The sequence below is a fragment of the Orycteropus afer genome, unplaced genomic scaffold (genome assembly GCF_000298275.1).
Source record: "Orycteropus afer afer isolate SDZICR_OR568_19922 unplaced genomic scaffold, OryAfe1.0 scaffold00350, whole genome shotgun sequence".
Lineage (NCBI taxonomy): Eukaryota > Metazoa > Chordata > Mammalia > Tubulidentata > Orycteropodidae > Orycteropus > Orycteropus afer.
The window spans coordinates 2,097,623-2,111,967 of NW_006921937.1; the positions used below are offsets into that span (position 1 = coordinate 2,097,623).

Below are 14,345 nucleotides of genomic sequence, written 5' to 3' on the forward strand. Positions count from 1 at the left end.
AGATGATGTATTGGTCAGTGCCAAAGTGCTGCAAAAGACCTCTTTAAAGTGTTAAAATAGAAAGATGTCACTTTTTGAAGGTTCAGGTGCACCTGATCCAAACCATGGTATTTTCAGTAGTCTTATGCATGTTACAGCTGGACAATGAGTAAGGAAGACCAAAGAAGAATTGATGCATTTGAATTGTGGTGTAGGTGAAGAATACAGAAAATACCATGGACTGCTAGAAGAGTGAACAAATCTATCTTGGTAGATGAGCAGCCATAGTGCTTCTTAGAAGCAAGAATGAACAGACTTGGTTTCACCTACTTTGGTTTTGTCAGAAGCAACCAGTCTTGGAGAAGGATATCATGCTTGCTAAAGTAAAGGATCAATGAAAAAGGGGAAGACTGTCAATGAGATAGATTGACACAGTGGATACAGCGATGGGATCAAGCATAGTAACGATTGTGAGGATGGGGCCAGGACCAGACAGTGCATTGTTCTCTTGTATATAATGTCAGTATGAGCCAGATCTGACTTGATAGCACCGTAAACCAAACCAAACTCACTGCCATTGAGTCGATTGCAACTCATCGCAACTCCTCCTTGGGTTTTGGAGGCAGTATCTCTACAGAATTAGATTGCCCTGTCTCCCTTCCGAGGAGTGGCTGGTGGGTTTGAACCTATAGCCTTCTGGTTAGCATCAAATGCCTTAGGCACTGCACCACCAGAGATAACACCTTACAATTACGTTTTTTTATTGTGTTTGGAATTAATGTAAGAGATCATTAGTAGCAACCTTAGCTCAAAAGCGAAGTCTCTTATTTAAAAATTAATGTGGATTATCTTTATCATATTATTTTTAAAGCCATTTGTAGATACTTAAAACTTCCATCTGTAGCTGAAACCAACCTCAGATCAGCAAGCCAGAGAAAATTTAGGGATCTATACATCTAGGTCAAATGGAATATATTAAGAGATAGGCCCTTTCATTTTTGTGAATTTACTATGCTGAATTCTTTAGCTGTTTAGATGAGCTTTATAAGCATATAGTGTAAGTATCATTTTTAGATTCATTACTTTATGTTCATTTTTCAAAAATTGAGTTAATCACTGAAAATCATAAAAAAAAAAAAAAAAAAAAGGGACCAGACTTGCTGATCTGATAGAGCCTGGTGGAACCTCTGAGACTATGGCCCCTAGCTGCCCTTCAGGTCTGGAATTCAACTCATTCCTGTGGCTTCCAGCCAAACAAACGACAGGCATATGAGCTGAACATTTACATTAGATAGATATATTCCTTGCAGAGATCTATCATGGGAGAATAAAAGGGCTGTGTATGCACAGGGAGACAGCTCAGGGGCAGGAGTGCATGGGAGGGAAGGACACAGGGTAGAGGTGGCTATGGGGAGGAAATGGGACGAAGAGTTGTTGTATTATGGGAGATTACAGTCAATGTCATGAGACAGTGTGTGAAGTGCTATATGGAAGATGAATTTACTCAGTAAACTTTCAAATCACAATAAAAATAATTGGTGGTGATCAATTTATTTTCAGCCCATGAAAGAAGTATTCTGCTTGTACTGCTGAATTAATCCATCATGATTACTTTGTAAATGGAAGACAACTATTTTTTTTTAATTAAAAACAGCATTTATTTTTAAATGAAACAAACAGAAATCAAACCAAACTCATTGTCATTGAGTCAATTCCAACTCATAGGGACCCACAAAGGGTTTGCAAAGCTGTAAATCTTTATGGAAGCAGACTACCTCATCTTTGTACCATGGAATGGCTGGTGGGTTCAAATCACTGACCTTTTGGTAGCAGCCAAATGCCTTAAGTGCTGCACCACCAGAGCTCCTTAAATGAAGAAAGGGAAAATTAAAATCCACATTATTTATTTACTATTTCTCTAGTTATAGAGGTGTATTAGAATTTTACCTGAGGCATTATGACATTGGAGACTAGTTTGAAATTTCATTCTGTGTGAAATTCATCTTATTACTTCCTCTTTTCCAAACTTTGTACTTGGGTGTCTTGAGTTTTTGTACATGAACCTCCCTCTTCATTTCTTAATTAAGTTGTCTTATCTCTTTAATTTCTTCATTGTCATTTAATATGCATAACATTTCATTCATTTATACATGCCTATTGATTCAAATACTATATATTAGAAAGTGTTTTAGACCTTGGGGAATTTGTGATGACAAAGCAAATGTAAATATTTATCACCTTATAAACTTACATTTTAGAGGGGGAATTAGACTGTAAACAAGATGTATGATGTTAGACAGTGATAAGTTGTAAAGGGAAAAATTTGAAGTAAAGGGTAATAAGAAATTTAGCTGGAGTGAGAAAATGGATATTGAAATTTTTTACGGTGGCCAGGTTATACCTCACTAAAATGGTGACACTGACATACATGGGATTGCCCTATAGCTGTCCAAGGAAGCATTTCAAGTGGTGAATACAAAGGCCCTGAGGAACAAGTGTATATGGCATTTTTGTAGGACTAGAACCAGGTGAATATCTCTGTAGGGGAGTGACAAGGGAAGAGAACAGTGAAAAATGAGGTAAGAGAGGCTATGGGAGACAGATCACACAGGCTGTTACAGCCCATAAGAAGTTACTGTCAAGTTGACTGTGGCTCGTGGCAATCCCCTATGTGTCAGGGTAGAAATATGCTCCTTAGGGTTTTCAGAAGTAGATCTCCACACCTTTCTTCCTAGATAACCTCTACATTGAATTGAACCTTCAACCTCTGGTTAGCAGCGGAGTGTGCTGACACTTTGCATCACATACTGTTTCCTTATAGGCCATAACCAAAAACCAAGCTCACTGCCATTGAGTTGATTCTGACTCAGGGGACTCCCATTGGGGTTCTGAGGTGGTAAACCTTTACAGAAGTAGATTGCCCCATCTTCCTTCCATGGAGCAGCTGGTGGGTTTGGACCACTAGCCTTCTGGTTAGCAGTCAAATGCCTTAGGCCATAGTTAGGCTTTTATTCTGAAGAAGATGAGAATTTTGAGCAGAGTAATGACATGATCAAATTTTTGTTATAATAAGATTCATCCCTTCCACTACTATATTAAGAGAAGACTGAAGGTGTACAAGAGGAAAAACAGTACATTAGGTTGAAGCATTGCTGTCATTGTTGTTACATATTATGTATGCATCTATGACTTTTTAAGTTTCTTTATTCAAGTTAAATCATGAAATTAATCAATTTCATCTAAGGATGACTTCTGCAATAATTGCGTTATGTAGAGATAATGATTATTCCTTGAGAAAATGTAATTTATGCTTAATCGCTGTTCACTGAGAATGTTTCTTATGTCCAGATATGAAATTAATTTGTAATCTAAGGTTTATCATTTATAAGGTGATCCTATAATTTAATGCATACCATGTGCCATGCATTGAACAAAGTGCTTGTTAATACTTGGTCAAATCTCACAGTTACTTTGTGAGGAAGTTCAAAGATTATTTCACCAATGAATAAATTGAGGCACTGAGAGATTAATAACTTTCTTAGTGTGTTGCATACCTTTTGATATATGTGTTTCATCAGTGTGAAATATGCCTAAGCATCCTTGCTAATATATCATAACAGATTTGGCTTCTATGTACAAAAGTTTTTTTAGACAATTTTTTAACAATTGCCCTAAATGAACTCTACATAAACTGCCTGAGCTGAATTATATGCTATAGTTTTAAGTATTAAAGCTAATGCATGATTTTACCTCACTTGATGCAATAGAAGTATTCATTTAAAACATTGTATATAAATTAATTCTCGTAAATGGACTCTTATTCTATACTATGAGAAAGGAGTTTTGAATGTTCTAGGAGCTCTGGTAGCATAGTGCCTAAAGTACTTGACTGCTAACCAGAAGGCTGGCAGTTCAAACCCACCAGCCACTCCTCAGAAGGAAGGTTGGGCAATCTACTTCCATAGTGATACTGCCTCGGAAACCCAAGGAGGAATTGCTATGAGTTGGGTCCGAGTCGGCGGCACATAACAACAACAACATTTGTTAACTAGGAAAATAATGCAAATAATATCCAAATTTAGACAGTTTCGAAGTTCTTATTTCTCAATGTAGGTTTTCTTAAAATGGAGCACTCACATCTGTTACATGTACAGTGAGCTCTTTGTGAACAATTAGATGACAATTTTTATTATCTTATGGTGAATCACTTGCTTCCTGCATTGAAAAATCATGGCTAATGAGGTAGTTTTTCTTTGCTAAGTTTATGATAATCAGTTCATCTATGTAATAGTCTACCTGTATGCCTGTTTGAAATGTGATAGTAGAGAAAAGAGATCTTGGCTGAATTTGCAAAATTATTACTTACCTGATGTGACATTTAATTTAAAAAAAAAAAAAAAAAGCTAAGCTCTCAATGTGCTGACATCTGCAGTTTTGTCACTGGTGCATTTTACTTTTTTTTTGCCAAAGGTGTGTGGAATATTTATGGTGAATGGGTAATATATAAATAACTCCAATATAGAAAAAACAATTAATAGTATGTTGATAAGTAGAAAATAAAATTATATCAGAGGTATTCTTTACATATTTATTATTACATTGCTTATATTTCTTCAAAGTCCTGACATTATTTTTCATCTTGCTTTTTCAAATGAAACATATATGGTAGGGGTATGTAAAGTTCTTTGATTCAGACATATACTATGCTTTCTTATTCTTTGGTTATTATTTTAGCAAAATGGATTCCAGATCTATTTGTTAATTTTTAAAAAATTGAATTTAATTCATTGATGAATGTAGTCTTTTTGATGCATTGTCTTCATGTTTATTCTACTGTGTTGTTCTCTTTTCAGAACCTGTACAGGTTCGAAGGCACTGGGTTTTCAAACATCCCTCAACTTATAGATCATCACTATACAACAAAACAAGTCATCACTAAGAAATCAGGTGTAGTTCTGCTGAATCCTATTGCTAAGGTAGGTGTATATATATATATATATATATATATATCCTTTTATTTATTTAATTTGAAAAAGAATGCTTTATGAGTTAACATTTCTCACAGTAAATAAAATTCTTAGATTATTTGCCAGAAATTCAGAAACAAAAGGGATGTATGGTTGCCACTGTTGTTGTTGTTGTTATGTGCCGTTGAGTTGAACCCAACTCATAGTGACCCCTCCTTGGGTTTCTGAGGCAGTATCTCTACAGAAGTAGATTGCCCAACCCTCCTTCCGAGGAGTAGCTGGTGGGTTTGAACTGCCAGCCTTCTGGTTAGCAGTCAAGTGCTTTAGGCACTAGGCTACCAGAGCTCCTATGGTTGCCACTAATACTAATATAATTGAAATATGGAATTCCTTCTTTCAGTAAATCCCAATATTAAAAATAATTTCATTGAAGATAGTTGTTACTCATTGTAGGTTCAGGTTGTAAAATTAGAATTTCAGAGATATTGATGCCCCTTTTCACAAACCAATAAAATATTTGCATTGTCTAAAGGTTTAGCTGATGGAGTAAGATATGACTGTCTACTTCTATAAAGATTTACAGCCTTGGAAACCCTATGGAGCAATTTTGTTCTATCCTATAGGATTGCTATGAATCTGAATCAACAGCAACAGATGTGGTTTCGTTTTCTGAAAGGTTTAGTCAGATATAAGTTGAGAGATCAAAACCATAAAACAATAACAATAAAATGCAGATCTAGACTTGAGTATAAGTGTGTAATTTTAAATAAGGCTGTAGCTCTCACTGTATAAAATTTTCTATGAAATAAGCCTAGGTGGATGGAATAGATTTCTGGAGTGTTATCTGGTCAATTATAATCTCTCTCCCCAACACTAACTTTGGAGCTGATTACCTCATCATTTTATAGCACTACCCATAAAAATAACTGTAAACTGAAAGCTACGTAACATAAAGGGGCTATATATGATTACTTTATGAGGTAGAAATTTAAAGTTTATCTAGCTATTAACCTGATCTAAAGTACTGGTATTTGAAATACACAAATCATTATATCAGTTTGTTGTAAATATTGTTATACTCTTGATTTAAACAATAATATTACTCTTTTTAAAAGAAAGTCACAAAGCCAGGGTTGTGAAAGTTAAATAATTTTCATTTATGAGAGTAGAAAGCAAACTGATAGAAATTTTGTGGTGATGGTATTATCTGTCATATCTATCTTCCTTTGAAAAGTTGTTTGTACTCTTATAACTGGAATCTAGATTTAATTTGTGTGAGAAGTTAGTGTCATTGACCATGTAATATGCTGTAAAACATCTAATTTCCATCATGCCAAGCTTCATTTTTAGCTTGCATAAAGAATGTTGTTTTGGTTCCAAAGTAATTGCTGTTTTATAGCAGCTTTCTCCTCACTTCCCATTTATTTTTGCTCTTACCTCAGAAAATAAATCATCATAATTCCTGACTTGAGGACACAGTGGCAAATGTAGTTTCACTGTTACCTTCATATTCTTATCTATAGTTATTAAGAAGTCCAGTAAAAGCAATCAGACTAAGAGAAATTTTTTAGCTTTCTCATGGTCTTGAAGCTAGTAGGTACTTGAGCCACTCACTCCTCACCTTCTTCTGGCTGATTTCACCTACACTGCCTCCAAAAGCCTGTAAAGATAGGGAACATTTTGTCGTAACCAAAGGCTATGGATGATCCAAATCATCATTCTCTTTATATCAGCCAACACAAGGGCTATGCACATGGCCTGTTCTTTATCTGGTTTCCTGGTCAAGTGTCAGTTTATCAGAGAGGCTTTTTCTGATTACCATGTGTGAAATAATACCTCACTGTATTTTTGTTTCTAATTTCTCTTTGTGGTTAGCTAAATTCTGACATTATATTTTTTAATGTATTTTTAATTGTCTGTTTACCTTAAGAGAAATGTAAGTTCCATAAGGGCCAGGATTGTATTTGGTAATTAGTGCAACTGAATCCCCAGTGCCTTTAACAGTGCTGGCCCAATAAATATTCATTGAAGGATTAAATTCATTGTGGAATTGCTAGGAGATAAGTGCTTGCTGAGCTTTTATATGCATTCTCATTTAACCCTCACATATTCCTGTGAGGTAAGTATTGTTTTTAATCTCATACAATATTATGAATGAGCTACCGAGGCTTAAAATGGTAAATTGTTTATCTTTCATAACACAGCTGATAAGGGACACAGCTGGGATTTGAGCCTATGTTCTTAATCATTATCTCCAGATTGTAGAGTCTAGATTTTACTTCTAAAATATACTGTTTAGAATGAGGTAAAAGATAAGTAAAAAAGACATCTAGTTTAATTCAATGTTTAAATGGTGCTCTGAAAGTTTATTTGCTTTTCTTAAAATTTAGGGTTCTTTTAGATTTAGCTGTTTTTTGAAAGGAATCTATTTCTGAATAGAAATTAAAGCAAAAAAATTCATGATTAAATTAATTTGAGTGAGGTTGAGAGACATCATCTTGAACCTTAAGACAAATCACTTACCTGGTAGTTTGAATCACATAATTGTGGCTTTTGACCAGAATTTGGCATAGAATGCTGGAATAATAGAGGCAGATTTTTTGTTGTTTAAATCTGGAAATTTTATTTATTTTTATTGTGATTTGGGTTAAATGTCACAGAGCAAATTAGTTTTCCATTCTACAATCCATACACATTTGGCTTTGTGACATTTACTACAGTCCCCACACTGAAAGAACATTCTTCCCATTCTCTCCTTGCACCCACCCTTCGCTTCTTTCTTCCTTCTCATTCCCTTCTGCCTTCCAATTCTATCCCTCGGTAAATGCTATCCTGTTGATCTCAAGTGCATGATTGTTCTAATGAGTACATGCACTCCTAGTATTTTTGTTCATTTTATAGGCCTGCCTATAGTTTGGATATAGTTATCTTTGTCTATAGTTGAGTCATGGGGATTAAGTTCAGTTCCTAGCTTGAAGGGTGGATAAGGTCTATAGCCTTGGGGGTTCCACCAGTCTTCATCAGATCAGAAAGCCTGGTCTTTTTTATGATTTTGAGTTTTGTTCCACTCACTCTGTTTAGGACTACTCATTGTGATCCCTTTGAGAGCAGTCACAGTGGTAGCTGGATACCATCTAGTTCTTCTGGTCTTAGAGTTGTGGTGGCTGGGATGGAGGCAGATTTTTGAGAAGAGAGTAAATCTCTCTGTGACTGAAACTGCTGACTTATGAAGAGACAGGTTCATGGCCACAACATTCATGAGCAGATGCATTTAAACAGAGAACACTTCATAAGTGAGGAAAACTGTAGATATTCTGTTCATTTTTGTTTGTTTTATATGACTTAAAAGACTATTTTATCTTGTCTTTTTCACTATTACTGTTCAGTCATTTTCCCCTTTTATACAGGCTTGTATCTTCTGATATGTTCAAGTATTTTTCAATTCATTATTTTGAAGAAACTTCCTTTATCCTTAAACCCACATCAGTGTTCTTTCTGTAGTTCATTAGGATCTACTGGATTATTATTAATACAGTTTTTAAAATTTAGCAAAGAGCATAATATAAAATATATATGTTTCATCATTTATTTATTTGGAAAATATTTAATGGGTACTCACTGTAAGGATGGATATTGACCTATTCAACTGTAGGCAACTGGGAGAGCCATCATGCTGTGTACTTGCTAATTACCATACATTGGTATCTGGGAAAGGATGATTCTTGGTGTGAGTGAGGAACTACAGAGGCTAGTATGTCAAGAGCACAGTGTTCAAAGGAGAGTAAGAGGGAATGAGTGCAGGTTAAGATTAATAACTAATATATAATATCTTGGGTGCTCTGTGAGCATAGTGCCTAAGGCATTTGACTGCTAACCAGAAGGCTAGTGGTTCAAACTCACCAGCCACTCCTCGGAAGGAAGATTGGACAATCTACTTCTGTAGTGATTCCGCCTCAGAAACCCAAGGAGGGGTTGCTATGAGTCAGATCCGAGTCCACGGCAATGGTTGTGTTGTGCTTGCATATACAATATCTTAAAAGGTCAACTGTTTATTGTATAATTTAAGAAATAAACTTTTTTGAGAAGAAGCTCTTCATAAAATTTTTCAAGTTTTCATAGTGAATCTTTTTTTTTGCCTTTTGTTTTATTATTATTTATTTATTTCCTTCATCCAAGTTAATATGTTATTGTCTACTCTCTAGTTAGTAGTTTACCCTCCCTTCCCACCCACCACTTGTAAACATCAAAGAATATTTCTTTTCTTTCTTTCTGTTTTTTGTGAAAGCCTTTTCTTGTTTTCTTGATTTTTTGAATAGTGGTCTCATACAATATTTGATTGACTTCACTCAGCATGATAGCCTCTAAGTTCATCCATGTTATGAGATGTTTCACAGATTCATCATTGTTCTTTAACATTGCATAGTATTCCATCGTTTGTTGATCCATTCTTCTGTTGATGAGCATTTAAATTGTTTCCATCTTTTTGCTATTATGAATAGTGGTGCAGTGGACATGGGTGTATATATATCTGTTTGTGTCATGGCTCTTATTTTTCTAGGATATAAATGTAGTGGGATTGCTATATCATATGGTATTTCTATTTCCAGCTTTTTAAGGAAGCACGCTACCATTCCACAGTGGTTGCACCATTTTACAGTCCACCAGCAGTATATGAGGGTTCCAGTCTTACACACACTCTCCAATATTTGTTGTTTTCTATTTTTTTGAACTTTGCTATGAGTTCTGAGTTGAATGATATGTCGTTGTTTTGATTTGCATCTCTTTCATGGATGATGATCATGAGCATATCTTCATGTGTTTATTAGCTGCCTGAATATCTTTGGTGAAGTGCCTGTTCATGTTTTTTTGCCCATTTTTCAATTGGATGTTAGTCTTTTTTTGTTAAGTTGTTGAAGTTTTCTATAAAATGTAGTGATTGGTCCCTTGTCTGATATGTCATTTCCAAAATTTTTCTTACAGTCTGTGGGTTCAGTTTTCACTCTTTTGGAGAAGTCTTTTGATGTGCATAAGTGGCTAATTTTTAGGTGGTCCCAGTCATCTATTTTGTCTTCTGCAGTTTTTAATTATATTCGATAGTATATTTATGTCCTGAATTAGTCCACCAAAGTTGGTCCCTCTTTTTCCTTTGATGGCCTTTATGGTTTTAGGTTTTACTTCAAGTCTTGGATCTAACTTGAGTTCATTTTTGTATATAGTATGAGGTATTGATCCTGTTTCATTTTTCTGTAAATAGATATCCAGTTTTGCCAGCACCATTTATTAAAGAGACTACCTGTTCCCATTTAATGAGTTTTTGCCTTTTGTCAAAGATCAGCTGTCAGTAGCTGGATGGCTTTAGTTCTGGATTCTCAATTCTGTTCCATTGCTCGATTTGTCTACCACTGTACCTATATCAGTCTGTTTGGCTACTTTGGCTATTTATAGGTTTTGAGACCGGGAAGTATGAGGCATCTTACTTTGTTCTTCTTTAGTAGTGTTTTACTATTTAAAGTCTATTTCCTTTCCTTATAAAGTTGATGATTAGTTTTTCCTGTCTTTAAAGAAGGCTGATGGAATCTGGATCTGGATTGCATTATATCTGTCGATTGCTCTGGGTAGTGTTGCTAATTTCATGATGTTAAGTATTCCTTTCCATGACCATGGTATAGTTTTCCATTTATATAGGTCTCCTTGATATCTTGTAGTAGTGTTTTGTAATTTTCTTTGTATATGTCTTTAATATCTTTGTTTAGATTTATTCCTAAATACTTCATCTTTTGGGTGGTTATTGTAAATGGTATGCTTTCTTGATTTCCTTTTCCGAGTTCTCTTTATTAGTTTAAAGTAATCTGAGTGATTTTTTTTGTTGTTGTTGGTATATTGGTCTTATATCCTGCCACTTTGCTGAAACTATCAATTAGTTCCAGTAATTTTCTTACTAAGACTTTGGGATTTTCTTTGTATAAGATCATATCATCTTCCAGTAGATACTTTTACTTTTTCCTTGTCAAGTTGGATGTCTTTTATTTCCCTTTCTTACCTCATTGCTCTGGCTAGGACTTCTACTACAATATTGAATAGAGGTGGTGATAAAAGGGCATCCTTGTCTGGTACCTATTTGTAAGAGGAATGCTTTCTGTCTTTCCTTATTGAGAATAATATTGGCCATTAGTTTTATATACATGCCCTTAATTATGTTGAGGAATTTCCTGTCTGTTCCTATTTTGTTCAGTGTTTTTATCACTAATGGATGTTGGATTTTGTCACATGCCTTTTTTGTATTGATTGGTTGATATAAGTGTGTGGTTCTTTTGCTTTGTTTTGTTTATGTGTTGAATTACATGGATTATTTTTCTAATACTATCCTTACGTATCTTGTATGAATTGCACTTGGTCATGATGCATAATATTTTTGATACATTGTTGGGGTCTCAGGTAGTTAAGGTTGTGTGTAAACTTGGGTGGGCAGCTGGATATAATTATTCCCCGTCATAAGACTGGGAATGAACTCCATGGTGGAATCTGCTGTGAGCAGCTGAGTAGCAGCCTTAGGGAAGTGGTCTTCTTCTAGCATATAAGAAGCTTTGGAAATGATCTGGAGCTTTATTGGCACACTTGGATCCTGCATTTGGCTGAGTCATCAGTTACCTGTCATGTTGCCTGTCCATCTTGGGATTATTTCTGGACTTGAACTAGTGGCCTGCTGGGTTGCTTGCTAATCTTGAGACTGCCATTCTACTTGTTGATCTTGGGTTTGTCAGCCTTAGCAGCCAGCAGCTGCATGTAGAAAATACTTCCAGCTCTAGGGATTGGGAGCAAAGGGCAGAGCTGAAGCTCAAGGTCAAGGGGCCTTCACCTAGCCCCTAGAGCTGGCACTTTGAACTTAGACTTCTAGGCTCCTAAACTGTCAGGGAATAAATTCTTGTTTGTTAAAGCCATCCATTTGTGGTGTATCTGTTAGCAGTACTAGAGAACCAAAATGGGGCCTATTGGCTAGGATTTTGTTGAGAATTTTCACATCTATGTTCAAGAGGGATATTGGTCTATAATTTTCTTTTTCAGTGGTGTCTTTGCTTGGCTTTATTATCAGGATTATACTTACTTCATAAAATGAATTCAGGAGTGTACCCTCTTTTTCCATATTTTGGAATAATTTGAGTAGTAGCTCTTCTCTGATTGTTTGGTAGAATTTGCCAGTGAGGCCATCTGTGCCAGGACATTTTTTTGTTGGTAGTTTTTTCATGACCTGTTCATTTTCTCCTTTTGTTTTGAGTGTATTCAAATATTCTTCCTCAGTCTGTGTTAGTTTAGGTAGATAGTATATTTCTAGAAATCTGTCCATTTTTTCTAAGTTTTAAAATTTGTTATAGTGCAGTTTTTCATAGTATCTTGATACTATGCTTTTTATTTCTGTTGGTTTTGTGTTGTGACTTTGCCAATTTCATTTCTTATTCTTGTTATTTGCATCTTCTTTTCTTTTCCTCTGTTAAATTTGCCAGTTTTTGTCAGTTTTATTAACCTTTTCAGAGAACCGGTTTCTAGTCTTGTTGATCCTTTCTATTGTTTTTCTGCTTCTTTTATTTCTGCTTGAATCTTTATTTCTTTACTTCTAGTGACTGTAGTCTTTCTTTGCCCCTCCTTTGCTAATTGTTGGAGATATGGGGTTAAGGTGCTGATTTTGGCTCTTTCTTCTTTTTCTGATGTGTACATTTATTTCTATAAATTGCCATCTGAGTACTTCTTTCACTGTGTCCCAAAGATGTCTTTTTATTCTCAGTTGATTCAAAGAATTTTTAAATTTCATTTAATTTTTTTTTCTATTGCCCATTCGTTCTTAAGCAGTGTATTAATCAGTTTCCATAGGTTTGCCTTTTTTTTTTTCCCCATAATCTTCCTATTGTTAATTTCTAAATTTTGTGGCATACTGATCTGAGAAGATGCTTTGTAGTATTTTGATGTTTTTATATTTATTGAGGTTTGCTTTGTGTCCTGACATATGATCTATTCTGGAGAATGTTCTATGTGTGATGGAAAATAATGTGTATTAAACTTTTTGCTTTAAGTATTCTGTATATGTCAATAATGTCAAGTTTTTTTTTTTTTTTTTAATATTTAATTCTTCTGTGTCTTTGTTGAGTTTCTTCATAGTTGTTGTATCCTTCATTGAAAGTGGTATTTTAAAGTCTCATACTATTATTATGGAGTTGTTTGTTTCTCTTTTCAGTTCTATTAAAGTTTGATTTATCTGTATTGGGGTTCTTTCATTGGGTGTGTAGGTATTTATTGTGGTTATGATCTCTTGTTTGATTGGTCCTTCAATCATTATAGAATGTCCTTCCTTTTCTCTTATGGTTGTTTTTGTCTTAAAATCTATTTTATCAGAAATTCGTACTGCCATTCCCACTCTTTTTTAATTGCCATTTGCTTAATACATTTTTTTTTTCCCATTTGATTTTTTTGTCTGTTTTTGTCTTTCTGCCTGAGGTATATCCCTTGTAGATAGCATATTCACGAATCATGTTTTCTTATCCATTCTACAGCTCTCCGTCACTTGATTGGTGCATTTAATCCATTTACATTCAACATAATTATTGATAAGTATGAATTTATTGCTGTCATTCTATGTGTTTTTTTAAAAATTATTTCTTGCATTGTTATTGTCTTAGTATCTGCTAAATATTTATGACTTTTATTTTGAGGAGAGAAGGTTTAGGTTTATTACTTTTCTTTAAGGTTACCCTGTAATTTATTATTTTCTTCTCAAGTTTAAAACATTCTGTTCTCTCTCAAAATCATCTTGACTTCCTCTCCATTTGGAAATTCTGTACCTATATTATTTATTCCTTTCTTTTTGCTTTGTGTTTCTCTTCTACTATAAGTTTATGTCTCTCTGGTGCCCTGTTTTCAATCTTGTAAGTTTATTTTACTTTAGATGCTTCTATACCTCATTTGTTTTTTGGGATATGTTGTCATGTGTGTGAATCACAGGTTGTTATCTGTTGGTTCTCTGTCCAAGGAACAGCATCTTTTGCAAGGTTGGTCTGGTTTTTACAAATTCCCTTAATTTCTGTTTATCTGGAAATGGTGTACTTTTGCTATCATATTAGAGGGACAGTTTTGCTGGGTATATAAATGTATGGTTGCCAATTTTTTTCTTTCAGTGTTTTCTATACATCATCTGATTACCTTCTCATGTGCATGGTTTCTGCTGAGAAATCAGAGATTTGTCTCATTGTTTGTCTCTTTTTTTTTTTTTTTTTTTTATTTGCTATTATATTTTTGGGAGCTCTGGTAGCATAGTGCCTTAACCACTACACTACCAGAGCACCTATATCTATGTCATTAGGTGGTATAAACCTCAGAGAAGCAGAGTTTTTTTCTTTTTTTTTTTTTTTTTAA

The 14,345-nt window shown here is 34.6% G+C and overlaps 1 protein-coding gene across 1 annotated transcript in view; it reads left to right on the forward strand.

The window, feature by feature from the left end:
- The window catches only part of FER (FER tyrosine kinase), a 627,157-nt gene that overhangs the window by 298,819 nt on the left and 313,993 nt on the right, over window positions 1–14,345 (forward strand). The window contains exon 11 of the mRNA XM_007952586.2: window positions 4,833–4,955. Coding sequence (XP_007950777.1) covers window positions 4,833–4,955 — 123 coding nt within the window. The remainder of the gene's footprint in view (window positions 1–4,832; window positions 4,956–14,345) is intronic.